The sequence below is a fragment of the Molossus molossus genome, unplaced genomic scaffold (assembly GCF_014108415.1).
Source record: "Molossus molossus isolate mMolMol1 unplaced genomic scaffold, mMolMol1.p scaffold_m16_p_10, whole genome shotgun sequence".
Taxonomy (NCBI): Eukaryota; Metazoa; Chordata; class Mammalia; order Chiroptera; family Molossidae; genus Molossus; species Molossus molossus.
Genome location: NW_023425345.1, coordinates 12,814,170 through 12,830,384, shown reverse-complemented (window position 1 = coordinate 12,830,384; position 16,215 = coordinate 12,814,170). Strand labels below are relative to the sequence as shown.

Below are 16,215 nucleotides of genomic sequence, written 5' to 3'. Positions count from 1 at the left end.
GCACATAAAGGTACAAGGTCGCGGTGCATCCCCGCGGGGCCCTGTGAGCCCGTGCGTGGTCCCTCTACGCGGCACAGACCGCTCTGGCAGCTGGTCTGTTCCAGGACCTCTGTGCGAGCTCCAGGCCTGACGAGCTTTCTCACCCACAAGCTCTGACCATGAGCATCCTGCCCCAAGGGTACTCTCTCCTGGTCTCTAACCACTTCTTTCTGGATCTTCCCCGGCCGGGAGCATCCAAAACACTAGGCATTAAAGAGCAAGAACCTATGCTCTTCTAGGAAATTTAGGAATTAATTCAACAAATAGTTACTGAGTGCCTCCCGAATGCCAGACCCTGAGCTCTTTCTGCATGTACCCAAAAAAACAAAAACACTTTTAATATCAGTTATAATTAGATGTTTGCTTGCTTATAGTACTTCAAACTAAAGTGGTTAAAAACTAGAAAGAATATGGAATGTGGAAAATATAAATATATGAGAAAATAAAGCTCCGGGGAGGGACTCACCTCCACACCCGCCCTAAGGGAGGATGCTGAGTGGGGCTCATCCTCGCATCATCAGCACCTAGCACAGGGCCTGGACACAGGAGACACTCCATCTGCATACTTGACCCTCAGATCTGGCTCTGAGCTTCCTGGCAGCCAGTGTAAAGAAAGGTCTACATGATCTGTACGACAGTAGCCGGATGGGAGGGGGGTTGAGGGATGGATGAAAAGGGTCAAATGATTAAGAGTACAAAGTGATAGTTACAAAATAGTCACAGGGATGTAAAGTATAGCATAGGGAATATAGTCGATCATGTTATAAGAACTCTGTATGGTGTCAGATGGGTACTAGATTTATTGGGACTATCACTTCATAAGTTCTGTTAATTTCTAGTCACTGGGTTGTACACCTGAAACTAATATAATATTATACATTAACTGTAATTGAAAAATAAAAATTAGTCTAGGAAATCGACATGGCCCCATAGTTTTACAAGGTAAACATGATGCGGGTCACTTACAACCAGGACAGGAAATCTTCCTAGCAACAGGTACTAAAAGGAAGGTCTTCAACGAGGTTTGAGAAAAGACGGCTGACAAAGCAATTGTTTTGTTTTATTTCTTTCAGAGATCACGACAGACAACTGCAATGGGACCTGCCACACCAGTGCCAAGTAGGTCCCTCTGGGCCTCCTCTGGGGATGGCACACCGGGGATCCTTTCCTGATAGTGTACACCCCAAGCCCTCTCCTTAGGGTAGTTCCCGAGACTGCTTCTGGCGATTTAGGATAAATTTAACATGAAACTAGAAGTATTTCCAAAGAGGCCGCTATCAACTGGCCAGATCCAGCCTTTTGAACCAGCTGCCACCAGAGTAACCTGGCACGTTGGCAAAATGCCAGCTGTTACCCACAGTGCAAGCCACAGGGACGCCATCAGAGGCAGCGGGAGCCCAGGGGGCCTCTGGCTTTCCTCAAGGCTTCCTCCCAGTTCACAGCCAAGCCCTCCTTCTCCACTCTTCAGCCTCAGGCTCCTAACTCCCAGCCATTAATTCATGGGTTAATTCATGACACGCCTCATAGCTGGAGTTAGAATGAATTCAAATCAGCCTCTGTCCGTGTCCTTGACTCAATGATTGAATGCCTCTAAGCCTTGGTTTCTTCATCTGTAAATGGGGATGATAGTAATAACTACTATTGGATATTGTGGAAGTTCCTGAAGTAATGTGTGAAGCACAGCCCTACACACAGGGACGTCTGGGAAGGAGGGTAGCTGCCCGCTTAGCCCAGGGCCCACGCCCACATCTACACACACTAGTTTTCCTGATAATGACTGCAGTTTTAGCCACCTGCGGCCAAGCTAGGAGGGGACTTTCCCCCTGAGTCCTGGGACAGGACCTCCGGGTGCCTCCTGGGGCAGGAACTGGAACGCCCACCAGGTAGGGGGTGGGTGTTATGTGCTTTTCTTCAAACACCATTTGCCCTTTCTCCTGGCAGCTGCCTTCTCGAGCCAGACGGCACAGCCTCGTGCTCATGCGCGGCAGGATTCCAAGGGAACGGGACAGTCTGCACAGGCAAGTGAAGAGGCGTTTGCTCCGGGGAGACAGGACTAGCATGAGCTGTGGCGAGGTCTCTGCTCCTGCCAGCTGGATGGGCAGCTGCTACCACCACTGCTGGTGAACTGGGTGGGACAGGGCAGCTTACTGTGCCCGGGGGATGGAGGGATTGCACCCGTTTTGTCCAAGCAGCAGTTCACAGTCTAAACTGCAGTTGGAGAGCTTTCAAAAACCCTGATTTGATTGACCTAGGGGGTGGCCTGGGCTTGGGGACTCTGGAGTGACACAGAAAGGGACTTGAGCGCTGCCTGGTTCTTCCTCCTACCCCCAGGTGGCCTTGGGTGGGTCTCTTCACTGCGCTCAGCCCCCTTAGCTCATTTGCAAAGGAAACAAAACTATCTCCCTTGCAGAGTAGGTTTGGGGATGAAATGACCTGTCTGTGTACAAGACAGAATATGTAGCTGTTAAAAACGGCTCCAGCATTAGAGTCCCCCCAGTTCGAATGTAAGTTCTTGTCGTTTGTGTTACTTAGGGGAAGTTGCTTGACCACTTTACCGTTTTTCCTGTGTGAGTGGTAGATAGTAAGAGAATCTCCCTCCCTGGATGGTTGGATGATAACCTAAATGAATGCCTGTGAAGTGCTTAGAACAGCTCTGGCACCAAACACTCAATAAGTGTGAGCTAACACACTTACGGTGCCCAACACATATTTGGTGCTAGAAAATGAAAATGTTTAGCGTCGTTTTTCTCTGGAGCATCGTGTCCAGGCAGGCTTCAGTCCAGATGGTGGCTGAGCTGGACATATGCACAGCCATCTGCTTTCTAGATTATCTTACCCTGGGGATTCTCCCATCAGGCGGGTACCCTGACTTGGTCCCAGATGTTTCCTCCACTGAGCACAGCTGGGAAGGACACATAACTGAAATGTTTTTCTTGCCCTGAGTTTTTTGGGGGGAAAGCAAAAGCAGAGAGATTAGTGAATATGAGAACAACCAACATTTCTATAATACTTTCATATACATTATCAGACGTAAGTCCCCAAACCTGTAAGTAAACCTATATAGGTGGACCCCAAAGCTCACATTAATTAAATGGCAGGTTCAAAGTCATGCAATGAGTGAAGGCCAAGACAAGACTTAAACACACACCTTGGGGCTCCAAGTGAACCTGGGGGTCTGTGATCCACTTTGAAATAATGTTTGTATATGTTGTGAGGTTGAGGTCCAAACTCATTCTTTTGCATATAGCTATCCAGTGTGTCAGTATCATTTGTTGTAAAGATCATTCTTTTCCCCATTGAAAAATCTTGGCACATTTGTGGAATATCAATTGACCATAGATGTATAGGTTTATTTCTGGACTCTGAATTCTATAACATATAGATAGAATATAAGGACATAGGGAGATATATGTATTTTTATGCTAGTTTCACAGTCTTTATTACTGAAGTTTTGTGGTGTTTTGGAATTAGGGAGTGTGAGACCTCCAACTTGGTTCTTTTTCAAGATTGTTTTGACTTTTCTGGGCCCTTTGAATTGACTTATGAACTTTAGAATCATCTTGTCAATTTCTGTACCGAAGTCTGCTGGGATTTTGATTACAGAATATCTTTTAATTATTTGGATCTTTTAAAATCTCTTTCAACAATATTTGCAGCTTTTGGGGTATAAGTTTTATACTTTGTTAAATGTATTCCAAACTATTTTATTCTTCTTCATGCTTGTATAAATGGAACTGTTTTCTTAATTTCATTTTCCGTTTGCTTATTGCTGCTCTATAGAAATACAATTGATTTTTGTCTGTTGATCTTGTATCCTGCAACCTTGTTGAACTCATTTATTAGTTCTAATAGGATTTTAGTGGATTCCGTAGGATTTTCCATAGGCAATATAGTGTCATTTGCCAATAGAGATGGTTTTACTTCTTCTCTTCCAATCTGGATGCCATATATATATGACTACTTGCTGTGGCTGGAACCACCAGTACAATGTTGCATAGAAGTGGCAAGAGTTGACATCCTTGCCTCGTTCCTGATCGTGGGACAGCAGTCAGTCTTTCACCATTAAGCATGATTTTAGCTGTGGGTTTTTCACAGACATCCTTTATTAGGTTAAGTAAGTTCCCCTTTATTCCTAGTCTGTTGAGTATTTTTATCCTTAAAGGCCTTGAATTGTGTCAAATACCTTTGCTTCTTCTATTGAGATGATCGTGTAGGTTTGTCTTTAATTCTGTTGACATGCTGTATTACAGTAATTGATTTTTGGATGTTAAACCACATTGTGTTCCTGTATAAATCCCACTTGGTTATGGTATAGAGTAGTTCCCCCCATTCACAATTTCCCTTTCCACAGTCAGTTTCCTGTGGTCAACCACATTCTAAAAATAGTAAATGGAAAATTCCAGGTATTTTGAGAGAGAGAGAGAGAGAGAGAGAGAGAGAGAGAGACCACATTTGCATAACTTTTTTTCAATCCTCACCTGAGGACATTTTTCCATTTATCTTCAGATAGAATGGGAGGGAGGGGGAGAGAGACAGAGAGAGAAACATCAGTGTGAGAGACACATGGATGGGTTGCCTCCTGCACGACCCCAGCCAGGGCCAGAACTGAACTGAAACCGAGGTACATGTCCTTGACTGGAATCAAACCCACAAGTCTTTGGTCTGAGGGCTAACACTCTAACCGCTGAGCCAAACCGGCCAGAGCCATTCACATAACTTTTATTATAGTACATTGTTGTGTTTGTTCTATTTTATTACTTGTTGTTGTTATTAATCTCTTTCTGTGCCTAATTTATACATTAAACTTTATCATAGGTAGGTATATGTAGGAAAAAACAGAATACATAGTGTTTGACATTATCCACAGTTTCAGCCAGCCACTGTGAGTCTTGGAACGTATCCCCCAGGAATAAGGGGGGACTACTGTATAACCCTTTTTATATATTGCTGAGTTTGACTTGCAAGTATTTTCTTGAGGATTTTTGTGTCTGTATTTATAAGGGATATTGGTTTATAGTTTTCTTGTGATGGTTTTGTCTTGTTTGGATATCACAGAAATACTGGCCTCCTAAAATGCATTGGGAAGTCTTTCCTTCTAGTTTTTGGAAAAGTTTATGAAATTGCGGTATTTATTCTTCTTTTAATGTTTGGTAGACTTCACTAGTGAAGATAAATGATGCTTTGCGTTCTTTTGAATTATCCATATTTAATCCAATGTCTGCCATTTTGAAGTATTTCCATTTCTCAATGACAAGTAAAAGTGCATTGGTGTGTTTTTTCCCTCTCTCCCCCTCTCTGTCCTGTGGCATCTCTCTCTCCTGTAGCAATCAATGCCTGTGAGATCAGCAACGGAGGTTGCTCGGCCAGGGCTGACTGTAAAAGAACCGCCCCAGGAAGCCGAGTGTGCGTGTGCAAGGCAGGCTACGCTGGCGATGGCATCGTGTGCCTAGGTACGTGCCCTCCCTCATCCGACCAGGGGCAGTGGTTTAAGAGTCAGAGCTGTTATAGGATCCTAATGCGTGGGCGCTCTTGCACCCTCTTAGAGTTTGTCTAGGCAGGAGGTATGAAGGCGTATACCTGTGACCACAGGGGATGAAGGTGTGCAATGTCCAAAGAGCATAGTGGAAGAAGAAAGGGGGGAAACTTTGTCCAGTTTAAACATTACGATGGTGGCTGAATTGTAAAACACTCATTCATTCTTTTTTATATAAGTAGCACATTCTCAATATAGAAAAAGTAGAAGGTGCCTATAGGCTGGGGGTGGGAGTCTGGAGATAACCACTCTTACTACTATTGTGTTACCCCATGTGGCTATGTATACGTGTGTTTTTTAAACAAAAATTGTATCTTATGATATATAATGTTTACTGTGCTTAGCAATATGAGGCAACAACCCTTCCTGAAAATAAGTATTCTTCCAAATCATTCTTTTAATCACTACACATTGTTCTTCTACAAAGGTATGTCATTCTAAATTGTCTAAATTTTAACTTTTTAGTTGTAAAAAAATTTACACAGAAGAGTTGCAAGAATAGTGCAAGAAATACCTATTTTGTTCTTTACCTAGATTCATTTACTATTAATATTTTGCCCCATTTGCTTTATCTTTAGTTTAATTTCTGTATTATATTAATAGATTAATATATGTATTCTAAACCATTTGAGAATAGGCTATATATACACACATATATATATGTATACACACACACGTATATATATATAAAAACAGTTATCATTGCCTTTATCGTTAAATACTTGAGCGTATTTGAGAATAAAGATAGACTCTTACCTAACCACTGCAGTTATCAACTTCAGTAAATTTATTATTGATATCATTCTTTGTCTAATTACCATTTGTATTCTGATTTTGTCAAATGACCCAATAATGTCACTTTTTGACACTGTTTCCTCTAGTGCAGGATACAGTCTCTCTTGAAACTGCATTTACTTTATCCCTTTGACTGGGATGGTTTCTCAGCCTTGCTTCATCTATTATGACACTGATATTTTGGAATAATATAATTCACCACTTCAACTTTTTTCTTTTCTTTCTTTTTTTTTTTTTTTCTAATATGGCCTTCATTTGGGGTTTGTCTAATGTTTTTTTCATGATTATATTCGAACGTGGCACTCCAGGCCCAATATCACACTCGAGGTACTGCACCCTTCTCAGGGTATCACGGTGGAAGTGTGTGATTTCCAGCTGCCTCTGGTTTGTGGTGCTAATCCTGACCACCTGGTCAAAGGTGCAGTCTGACCTCTCCACTGGGGCGGTTCCTTTTTCCCCTTTGCTACTTTCGAGCAATCAGTGGGGAGACACTTGAACACCAAGCAGATCTCCTGCTCCTCATCAAAATATCACCTAAAATTAGCATCTACTGCGATTCTTCCCTAAACCAATTATACTGTGATGGCTGCAATGATTTTTTGAACTCCAAAATTTCAGCATTCATCACATGTTGGATAGGACTCCGAGACTCTTGTTATTTCAAGTCCTTGGCTGCAAACGCTTAGTCACTCACTGAGGACAGATTCAAGCCGCAGGCAATGCCTGAGGTGGCACAGCCCCAACCCACAGACTGTTTTGGAGAAACCATGTCTGCTAGCCTCTCTGGTGGGTTACCTCTGCCTCAGAGTTGTCAGAAAACCTGCTCTCCTCGGTCAATCAGCCCTCCTGGCTGGTCTCTCCAGATGCTTTGGCTTGAAAATGATTCTCATGCCAGGTGTTGGCTTTTGTTTTGAAGAGATCAACCCGTGTTTGGAGAACCATGGTGGCTGCCACAGGCACGCGGAGTGCATGCAGACAGGACCCAACCAGGTGAGCTCCGCCTCCGGGGGCGAAGGGTCCTTAGGCCCAGGCCTGAGAGAGGGGGGCTGAGAGGAGACCTCAGCCAAAAATAAATACTTGAGGCGAAATTCTGAAAGCATGCCCAAAGAGGCCATTCTCGGGGAATGAGAAGAAGTGGGAGGGGAGACGAGTGTATTCAGGAGAAGGGGCTTTCCTCGTGTGAGCGGAGTAGCCTTCGCCGAACACCACGTGGTTCCAGAAGCACCTAGAAGGTGTCCAGCAATGTCCCCCTTTCTGTGAGCTCTCTGATTCCCAGAATTCCACAATTTCCCCAGGCTTGAGGCTCTGAAATGCACGTCCCTAACACAATGAACCTGCCAGGGGCTCCCAACTGAGCAGGTGTGGACAGATGGGAATTGTGAGGGTTCCAAAAGAGAGGAGAGGGCACCCCGGAAAGACCCAGGCGGAGAAGCTGGTGGCTTGGGGACCCGAGCTCTGCCTCCCTCAGTCTCCGTCACATTAGGAACAGCGCAAAGGTCGGGCAGATTACACATATCAGAGACTGGACGATGAGCTCCAGTTCCCCAGGGAAAGGTCTCCGACCTTGTTGAGCCATTCAGAGACCTCGGTGCCAGGTCTCCCAATGGGCAGATCAAGCAAGTGCCTGAGGCTCCCCAAAATAAGAAAAACCTATTTATTTTGAAAGAACTTTCTCTGTGTGTTTACATATATAGTCATAGGGAAAACCAGAACAGTCAATGTTGGTCTATCTTACGCATATTTTGGGGTCCAGTAGAGTTCTTATATGGGGTGGGGAAAACCTATAAACTTTTGGGTGCGCAGGGTCTCTAAAAGTCCTCCCCTGGACCTAGGAGGCAATGAGAGGCGAAGGGTTGATCTCTGAGACAGGACCTTAGCCCGGGGGGATGGCTGGTGGGCGTCTTGAAGGTCTGAGCCCAGCTCAGGGCTGTAATGAAGGCTGAGGAGGAGCAGTGAAAACCACCCTCTGGCCTGGCTGGCCTGGCCGATGGGTTCAAGTTCTAACGGGTGGACATCAGTCCGAAGCCCCCTGTCCTGTGTAGGAGGCTTTCTGTGAATTAGGAAAGCCACCCCTCTCGGGGACACCCAGAAGCAGGTGCCCCTTCCTCCAGACACAGCTTAGTGAACAGAGCGTAGCTGGGTTTCAGCCCCGCTCACACCTGTGCCCAGGTGCTCCTGAGCAGGGCACATGGGACACGGGGGTGCACTAGACAGTGTCCGCTCCCTCACTTTGAGGTGCCCGACTGACTGCCTAGGTCAAACAGTGAGTTTGACTGGTTATTTTCCCACGTGCATCTGATTTGATGCAAAGCGTCACCTGGCGCCTCCCAGCGCTGGTGCCTGGGGGCGGGGCCTGGGGGCGGGGCCTGAGCCCCCCGCCCCCCAGCCTGCGTGGAGACCAACAAGAACTGAGTATGAATGGGGGTGGGTGAGAGCTTAGCATCTGTGCAATTGAACCTCTGCCAACCACACAAAAGAAAGAGCTGAGTGCCCAGAAGGCAAGGGGCCAAACCTTTACGGTAACAAAGGTCTTTAAAAATAGTCTCTTGGTGGCAAAGATAGGATTGGTAGGAGATCCCAGTGCTGCGGTGAAGTGTACCAAAGGTGCTGAAAGGGAAGAGGACAGTTATCCTTGTAGACTAGATATCGCCAACAGAATCTTCTAGAATTGCCGTTACCCTTGGGGAAGTAGGTGTGCGAGCCAGCCAACTCCAGCTGTGAATGACCCAGTCGCTCTCCCCGACAGGCCGCCTGTAACTGCTTGCCGAGGTACACGGGCGACGGGAAGGTCTGCACGCTCATCAACACCTGCCTGACCGTGAGTGCGGCTCCAGGGCGGCCCCGAGGCAGGCATGGGTGCCTCCAACCCCGCTTCTAGGAGATGGGGTGTTGGGGTGATCTCCTCAGAGCTACTGCGGCTTGAGGCTCATTTCTCCCTCATGTTCCAGTGGTGATGTTGGGGAAACTCCGGTCTCCCCTCCGTCTCCACGTGGCCTTCACCTCTGTGTCTGTCTTCTTTCCTGAGGAGGATGCTGGTGGACCTCAGGCCCACCTGGTTAATCTAGGATGATGTCTCAGTCCTCACTGACACCTGCTAAGGCTCTTTTTCTAAACAAGGTCACATGCACAGTACCAGGGCTTAGGAGGTGAACCTACCTTTTGGGCCCTCACTGCAAACGGAGAACAGTGAGGTCCTTGCCCCAGGTCACAGAGCGAGCGCCAGCACACCAGAACTGAGCCCACATCTCTGACTCGAAGGCCAGTCTTGGCCCCTTCTTGGGGTGCTTGTTTCTCCCACAAGGCAGTGACCCCCAGGGAGGCCCCACTGAAACACCTTCCTTTCCTTATTCATATCACTAAGGGCATGAGAAGAACACAGACACCCTGGAATGAAAGCCCTCCCGCTCCTGGCGAGGTTCCCACCATCACCTGTGTTGGTGGCCAGCTACTCAGGACAACAATGTCCCCACGTGAAACGACCGTGTGGGGACACTAGGGAAAGAGCACAGAAGGCAAGGGGCTGGGGTGTGGAGCTGTTACAACAGATACGATGGCCGGATTCATTGTAACAGCAGTTCTTCCACTGGCTATTTCTGTTTCTTTTTTTCCCCAAAAATGGCCACCTTTTCTCGGCAACTAAGGCAATGAAGCCACTTGTACCTGACGCTCAGGTACTAGAGTCATGAACTCATGGCCAGTCTTCTTTCATCTGTACCCATGACTGCCACCACCCACTGGATTCTAGTCATGAAGAAAGGAAGTTTGTTTTCTTGCAAGATGAGTAATATTAAGGCTGGTGTTTATGCAGATGAGTATAATACAAAGAAAGAAGGAAACTGATACTGAAGGAGAGAAGCTGGGTTGTTACAGGAGAGTACATGAGTGGGTAAGGGGATGGGACCCCGAGCCCACAGGTGGAGAGGTAAGCCACACACAGGAGCAGGGGCAGTGGTAGCTATGTGGGTGGGTAGGTAGGTAGTCAGCCAGTCCATCAGTCCATTGGTTGGTCAGTCAGGCAGCTAGCTAGCTAGTTAGTTAGTTAGTTAGTTAGTTAGTTAGTTAGTTAGTCAGCCAGTCAATTAGTCAAGTCAATGAGTGACTCATGGGCACCTACTTCATAGGGCCCTTTACTATGAATTAACTTAGCAATGTCTGTGTCCTGTGAAGACAGAGACCATATGCATTCTGTACATCCGATGGAAAGCCTTCCGCATTCGGCACGCATTTGGTCCATGAGCACGGCACGCATTCGCCCGTGAGCACGGCACGCATTCCGCCCGTGAGCACGGCACGCATTCCGCCCGTGAGCACGGCACGCATTCCGCCCGTGAGCATTCACCAGATACCAGGCACCATTTGGGGCGCTGGAGATTCACTGTGAGCTCAGGCTCAGGCCAGTGGTGAACCTCAGGACAGGAAGATGAGGAGGTTCTTGTCTATATGTGTGTTTTCTCCACGAGTGGAGCTCATCATCTGAGAGTAAGAGTTGAGGAGAGAGGTGAAGGTGTGTGGTGTCTTCTCCAGAGAGCGGGGTGCAGGGAAAACAGTGTTCGCTGGAGACAGATGCCTCTTCAGTGGGAGGTGAGGAGAGCTTTCGGGGAACAGGGGGAGACTGTGGGGAGCTCGCTAACAGCGGTGCATTTCAGAAGACACAGGGATGGGGTTGTGAGGTGAGAAGGGTGGGATACAGGGTCAGATCATGGTGCACAGAGCAGCATGGAGGGGAGTGTCCGTGAAGGAGGAGGGGACCGTGGCGCCTAGACCTCTGCTGTTGACAGAGATAAATAGGACGGCAGGACGAGAGGAGATTCTCTTCGTGGTCTTAGCACATGCAGGGGATCAGGACAAGCACATTCAGGGTATTTAGCTGAAAGATTCAGGGCCCCTAGGAGGTGGTTCACAGTCGTCCAGGAGGTAGCTTTCTTGAACCGCTCACTGAGCTATGTCAGTGAGGCAGGGACCTGGGGCGGTAGGTCACTCCTTGGCCAAAATACGATGCTCCGATGCTCCGCAAATACCTCTGGACTGGGGATGGGGAGGGGAGAGTTTGCAGCTGGCCTTTAAGAGTGTTGGCCTCCTACTCTGCTCAGCCTCATCAGATTTGTTTTCCTTGCGCTTCCCATTCTTTCCCCTCTTAGGGACGTTGCTTAGGCTCCGTGTTCCCATGGATGTCGGCTTTGAACCGCACTTGGCTTTGTTTCTGTCTTAGGTCTCTGCCCCCATCTTCCTTCATTTGTAAGCTCTTTGCAGATAAGGACAGTGTCTTGTGTCATTTCATACCTATTTCCTTCTAGCTGATGACTGCTACCTTTGCTGTGATGGGGTCAGAGTTTAGCCTAAAGCTGGGAAGGGTCCAACAAGGCTGGGACCTCTCTAGTTAACCCCCGGGTGCTGAGAAATGTCCCATTTGGTCATTCTGGGCTTATCAACATAGAGCTGAAGACATGCTCAGGTGGGCCTGCCACCGTGGGATAGAGGCTGGTGAAGAAGGTGCCCCTAGCACTGTTGCGAATCGGAAGGCAAGTTCAGGAAAAGGGCAAACAATGCAAACCAGTCAGAGAGTGCGAGGCAAAAAGTACATTTCAGCCCAGAATTGCTCTGTGGATGCAGCAGAGCTGGCAAACTAACCGACCGGACTCCGGTCCCCCGCCCCTTGGACATTTTACCAGAATAACGGTGGCTGTAGTGAATTTGCCGTCTGCAATCACACTGGGGAAGAAAGGACCTGCACTTGCAAGCCAAACTACATCGGGGACGGGCTCACCTGCCGTGGCAACATCCACCAGGTAACCGAGGATGTTTCCGTAAAGTAAACTGCAGTGCCCTCGCTGTGCTGAGAATCCAGGCTGCTAAGGGACATGCAAGAGTCGTGTAACATGGGAAGCCCTCCAACAATGTGAAAGCCTGTTTTGTTGTTGTTGTTGTTGTTGTTGTTGTTGTTGTTGTTGTTTTAATCCTCACTCAAGGATATTTTTACATTTATCTTCAGACAGAGCGGAGGGAGAGAGACAGAAACATCGATGTGAGAGACACATCAATTGGTTGCCACCCGCACCACCCCAAACGGGGCCAGAGATGAACCACAACCAAGGTACATGCCCTTGGCTGGAATCGAACCCGGGACTCTTTGGTCCGCGGGCCGACACTCTAACTGCTGAGCCAAACTGGCCAGGGCATGAAAGCCTGTTTTTACACTCATTGGCAGTGAAAAGAAATGTCATCTACCCATGGGAATTCATTTGACCTGGAATATAGTAATTAGAGACATAATTCTAGAGTCAGAAACACCTGGGCTTGAACTCAGCTCTGCCAGTTAGTAATGTGACTCTGGGCAGATTACATCGCCTCTCTGTGCGTCAGTTTTCTAACCCGTAAAAGAAAATAATGGTGCTGCCCCCATCGGGTTGTTATAAGTATTAAGTGAGATACTGCATGCAACAGGCACAGAGAACACAGTGACTCGGAGGCGCCAGCGCGGTGCCGGTTGCCGGTGGAGAGCGTGGGGCCTGCATGGGCGTGGCAGCTGAGCCGTAGGATACTCGTAGATTTCTCCCGGTTACAAAGTGAACATCCCGTTATTTCATTTAAAGAGACACTAGAGCATTCTGGCTGATCCCAAATTCATGTTAATAGAGAAACTGAATCTGCCAGAAACCTGTAACTCATTTTTTTTAAATGCTTGAGCTTGAACACACACAAAAGAGACACCAGGGCTGTACACATAGAGGAAGGAGTCAGTAAAAAGGCCGTAGTCACCTGCCGGCCAAGGTGGGAGGCCTCAGAAGAAGCCAGGCCTATGGACATCTTGATCTTAGACTTCCAGCCTCCGGTTGTGAAAACATAAATGTCTATTGTTGTTTAAAAAATAATAATACAGCCCTCGCCGGTTTGGCTCCACGGTTAGAGTGTCGGCCTGTGGTCCGGAGAAACCCAGGTTCGGTTCCTGCTAAGGGCACGTACCTCAGTTGCAGTTTGTCCCCGGCCCTGGTTGGGTCGCAACCACTCGATGTGTCCCTTTCATGTCTATGTTTCTCTTTCTCTCTCTCCCTCCCACTCTATCTGAACAAAATATCGAAAAATGTCCTCGGGTGAGGATTAAAAAAAATAATCATAATAATAATACAAATAAAAGTATTTGAACTTTGAAAAATACTCTTAAAGCTCAGATGTTTCTGGAAATGGCTGAATCTTTCTTTTTTTTTTTTATCCTCACCGGAGGACATTTTTCCATTTTTTGTTCAGGTACAGTGGGAGGGAGAGAGAGGAACAGAGAGAGAGAGAGAGAGAGAAACATCGATGCGAAAGGAACACATCGAGTGGCTGCCACCCACACGACCGACCAGGGCTGGGGACAAACTGCAACCGAGGTACATGCCCTTAGCGGGAACCAAACCCGGGTCTCTCAGGACCGCAGGTTGACGCTCTAACCGCTGAGCCAAACCGGCCAGGGCTGAATCTTTCTTTGATAAATCAGAGGGTGACTCCGGAAAGGTTTGGGGACTCACAGTATGTCCACGCAGTCATTCGGAACTTCAGTGGTAAGCCTGTCGATGGGGCTTGAAAAGGCCCCTGACGGCAGGGCCCCCGTTGAAAGGATGGGCGATGCCCTCGGCCTTGGAGAAACTGCCCTCAGTAACCCTGTGTTGTTCTTGTCTATAGCTCACCGACATTAAGTGAACCTGCCCTCTCTTTGTTTCCAGGAACTCCCCAAAAACTCCAGAACTTCCCAGTACTTCTTCCAGCTGCTGGTAAGAACGTGTGTGTCTGTCTCACTGCAAGAGCAGGTCTCAGCCAGATCATAAACCTGTGGGGAGGGGAGGGGCGGGGAGGGGGGCCCAGGAGAAAGCCTGGGAGCCTGGGTTTCTGGAGTGGGCTCTCTGTTGGTCCTTTGTGAACTGCGTGGGCCTTGAGCGGGCAGCATGCAGATGTCCCACGGGCCCATTCTGCACGTAAGAATGTGGTGTATGAAAACGCTGCCGTCGGACCAGTGGAGAAAAGAGGCAACGCTTAGTGTGCAACTGGCACGTTAGATCTTTCTGCACGTCATGTATCTGAATAAATTCTAGGTATATTAAGAATACAAGATTAAAACCCAGAGGAGTAAAATCTAGAAGCACATATAACCATAGGATGTTAGTGTTGGCAACCAGACAATTAGAACCATTAAGTAAATTATCCTGTGACTTATATTTGTCTTATTATCCCAGTTACGTAAAATAGTTACATGCGGAAGAGACGCTGGAAAAGCCTACCTAAAAATAGCAGGGGTTACTGCTCAGTGGTGGAATTATGGGTAGTTATTTTCTTCTTTATACTGTATCTTCAGATCTTTGATACAATAAGCATATGTTATTTGGAAAACCAGATCATAATAAACATGATTTCAATGACAACGGTGCTGCATGAACTTGAATCTGAGACTGAATGAAGCACACATCTCCCCACCCAGAGCTCGCTTGCCTCCGTCACTCCCTGTGCCCTTGGGGCCCCTGCCTGGACTTAGGTTAAGTACCTAGCATGTCCCTCACTGTCCTTCCCACAGGAGCATTCTGTGCGGGACCTGGCTGGCGTGGGCCCCTTCACCGTTTTCGCCCCTTGGTCGTCAGCCTTCGATGAGGATCTTCGGGTAAGCATGGAGCTCAGGCAGTTGGAAGAGGTCTGGGACCAAAACAGACTCTGGGTGTCACCCCGGAACCAACAGTGGATACATTTGTGGGCAGGAGATTTAAGACCAGCTGGAGCTGACCAGCCATGGAAGGGGCTGCCTCTCAGCATAGGGACCCCTATCAGGGGAAGCATTCAAGTGGATTTGGGGTAACCACTGGCCAGAGACCCTCTTAAGGAATTCCTGAATACAGTAGGAGGCTGGAAAAGATCAGCAGTTCTTAAATGATCTGAACTTCCCATAAACAAAAAAAAACAACAACAAAGGAATTTAGATTAAAGGGATTTAAATAGGTTGGTGGGTTTTTTTGTTTGTTTGTTTTTCAGGATTTATCAGAGCCTTTAATGTCCTGACAGTCACTAGGATCTTCGTGCTGGGTTGCCCATTAATATGTTATAATGAGGCAAACATTTATTGAGTGTACCAGACACTGTGTCTATTGCCTGATCTAGATTAACTCATTTAGTGTGCGTGACAGCCTGTGAGCTGGGTGCTGTTACCCCCTTTTTACAGTCGAGGACACTGAGAGGAGTGACTTCCCCAAGGTCACCCGACTACGCAGACAATGGTGGCACAAGGACCCCAACATGCCCCCAGAGTCTGCATTCTTAACCAGCCCCACACACTGCAGCTCTGTGCATATATTTTGGATGCTAGTAAAGCAGGGACACAAAAATAATTTTCAGAAAACTTTGACATTTAATAGTTCTTTTTAAAGCATCAAAGGGATCATCACAAAACAGTGAGAGCCATGTGGGCTTTGTATTACACCTACGTTAAGGTTAATTTTGTGTGCATTTTGATTCACAAATTGAGAAGCATCGTGATCTCTCCCATTCTAAGGGTTTAATTCTGGCCCCGGGGGAACAAATGCAATGTTTCCGTACTTTTCACAATAAAACTCTCTTTTCTAAGTAGCATCTCACAGGACTTGGGGTCCTTGCCACATGGGTTGGGAAATGCTGGACCAAAGGAAGTCCAAGTTCCCTTCCCCTCTGAGATGCTAAATGGAGGCAGGACGGCCACCAGGGCACTGTCACCCTCTTCCTGAACAGTCTCTAACCTGACCACGGCCAACCCGACTCCGCCCTCCCAGAGCCCAGGTGGGAGAGGGAGGTGGGGGAGCGCATGGAGTATAGGACAGCGACAGAAAAGTGGGCCAAGGTTCCCGGCTCTGGCAGGA

General features: G+C 47.5%; 1 protein-coding gene across 1 annotated transcript in view; it reads left to right on the top strand.

Annotated features, from left to right (window-relative positions):
* Positions 1-16,215, top strand: part of STAB2 (stabilin 2) — a 127,004-nt gene that overhangs the window by 77,617 nt on the left and 33,172 nt on the right. The window contains exons 40-47 of the mRNA XM_036252182.1: positions 1,113-1,158; positions 1,981-2,057; positions 5,364-5,489; positions 7,284-7,357; positions 9,114-9,185; positions 12,037-12,153; positions 14,068-14,115; positions 14,910-14,993. Of these exons, the coding sequence (XP_036108075.1) occupies positions 1,113-1,158; positions 1,981-2,057; positions 5,364-5,489; positions 7,284-7,357; positions 9,114-9,185; positions 12,037-12,153; positions 14,068-14,115; positions 14,910-14,993 (644 nt within the window). The remainder of the gene's footprint in view (positions 1-1,112; positions 1,159-1,980; positions 2,058-5,363; positions 5,490-7,283; positions 7,358-9,113; positions 9,186-12,036; positions 12,154-14,067; positions 14,116-14,909; positions 14,994-16,215) is intronic.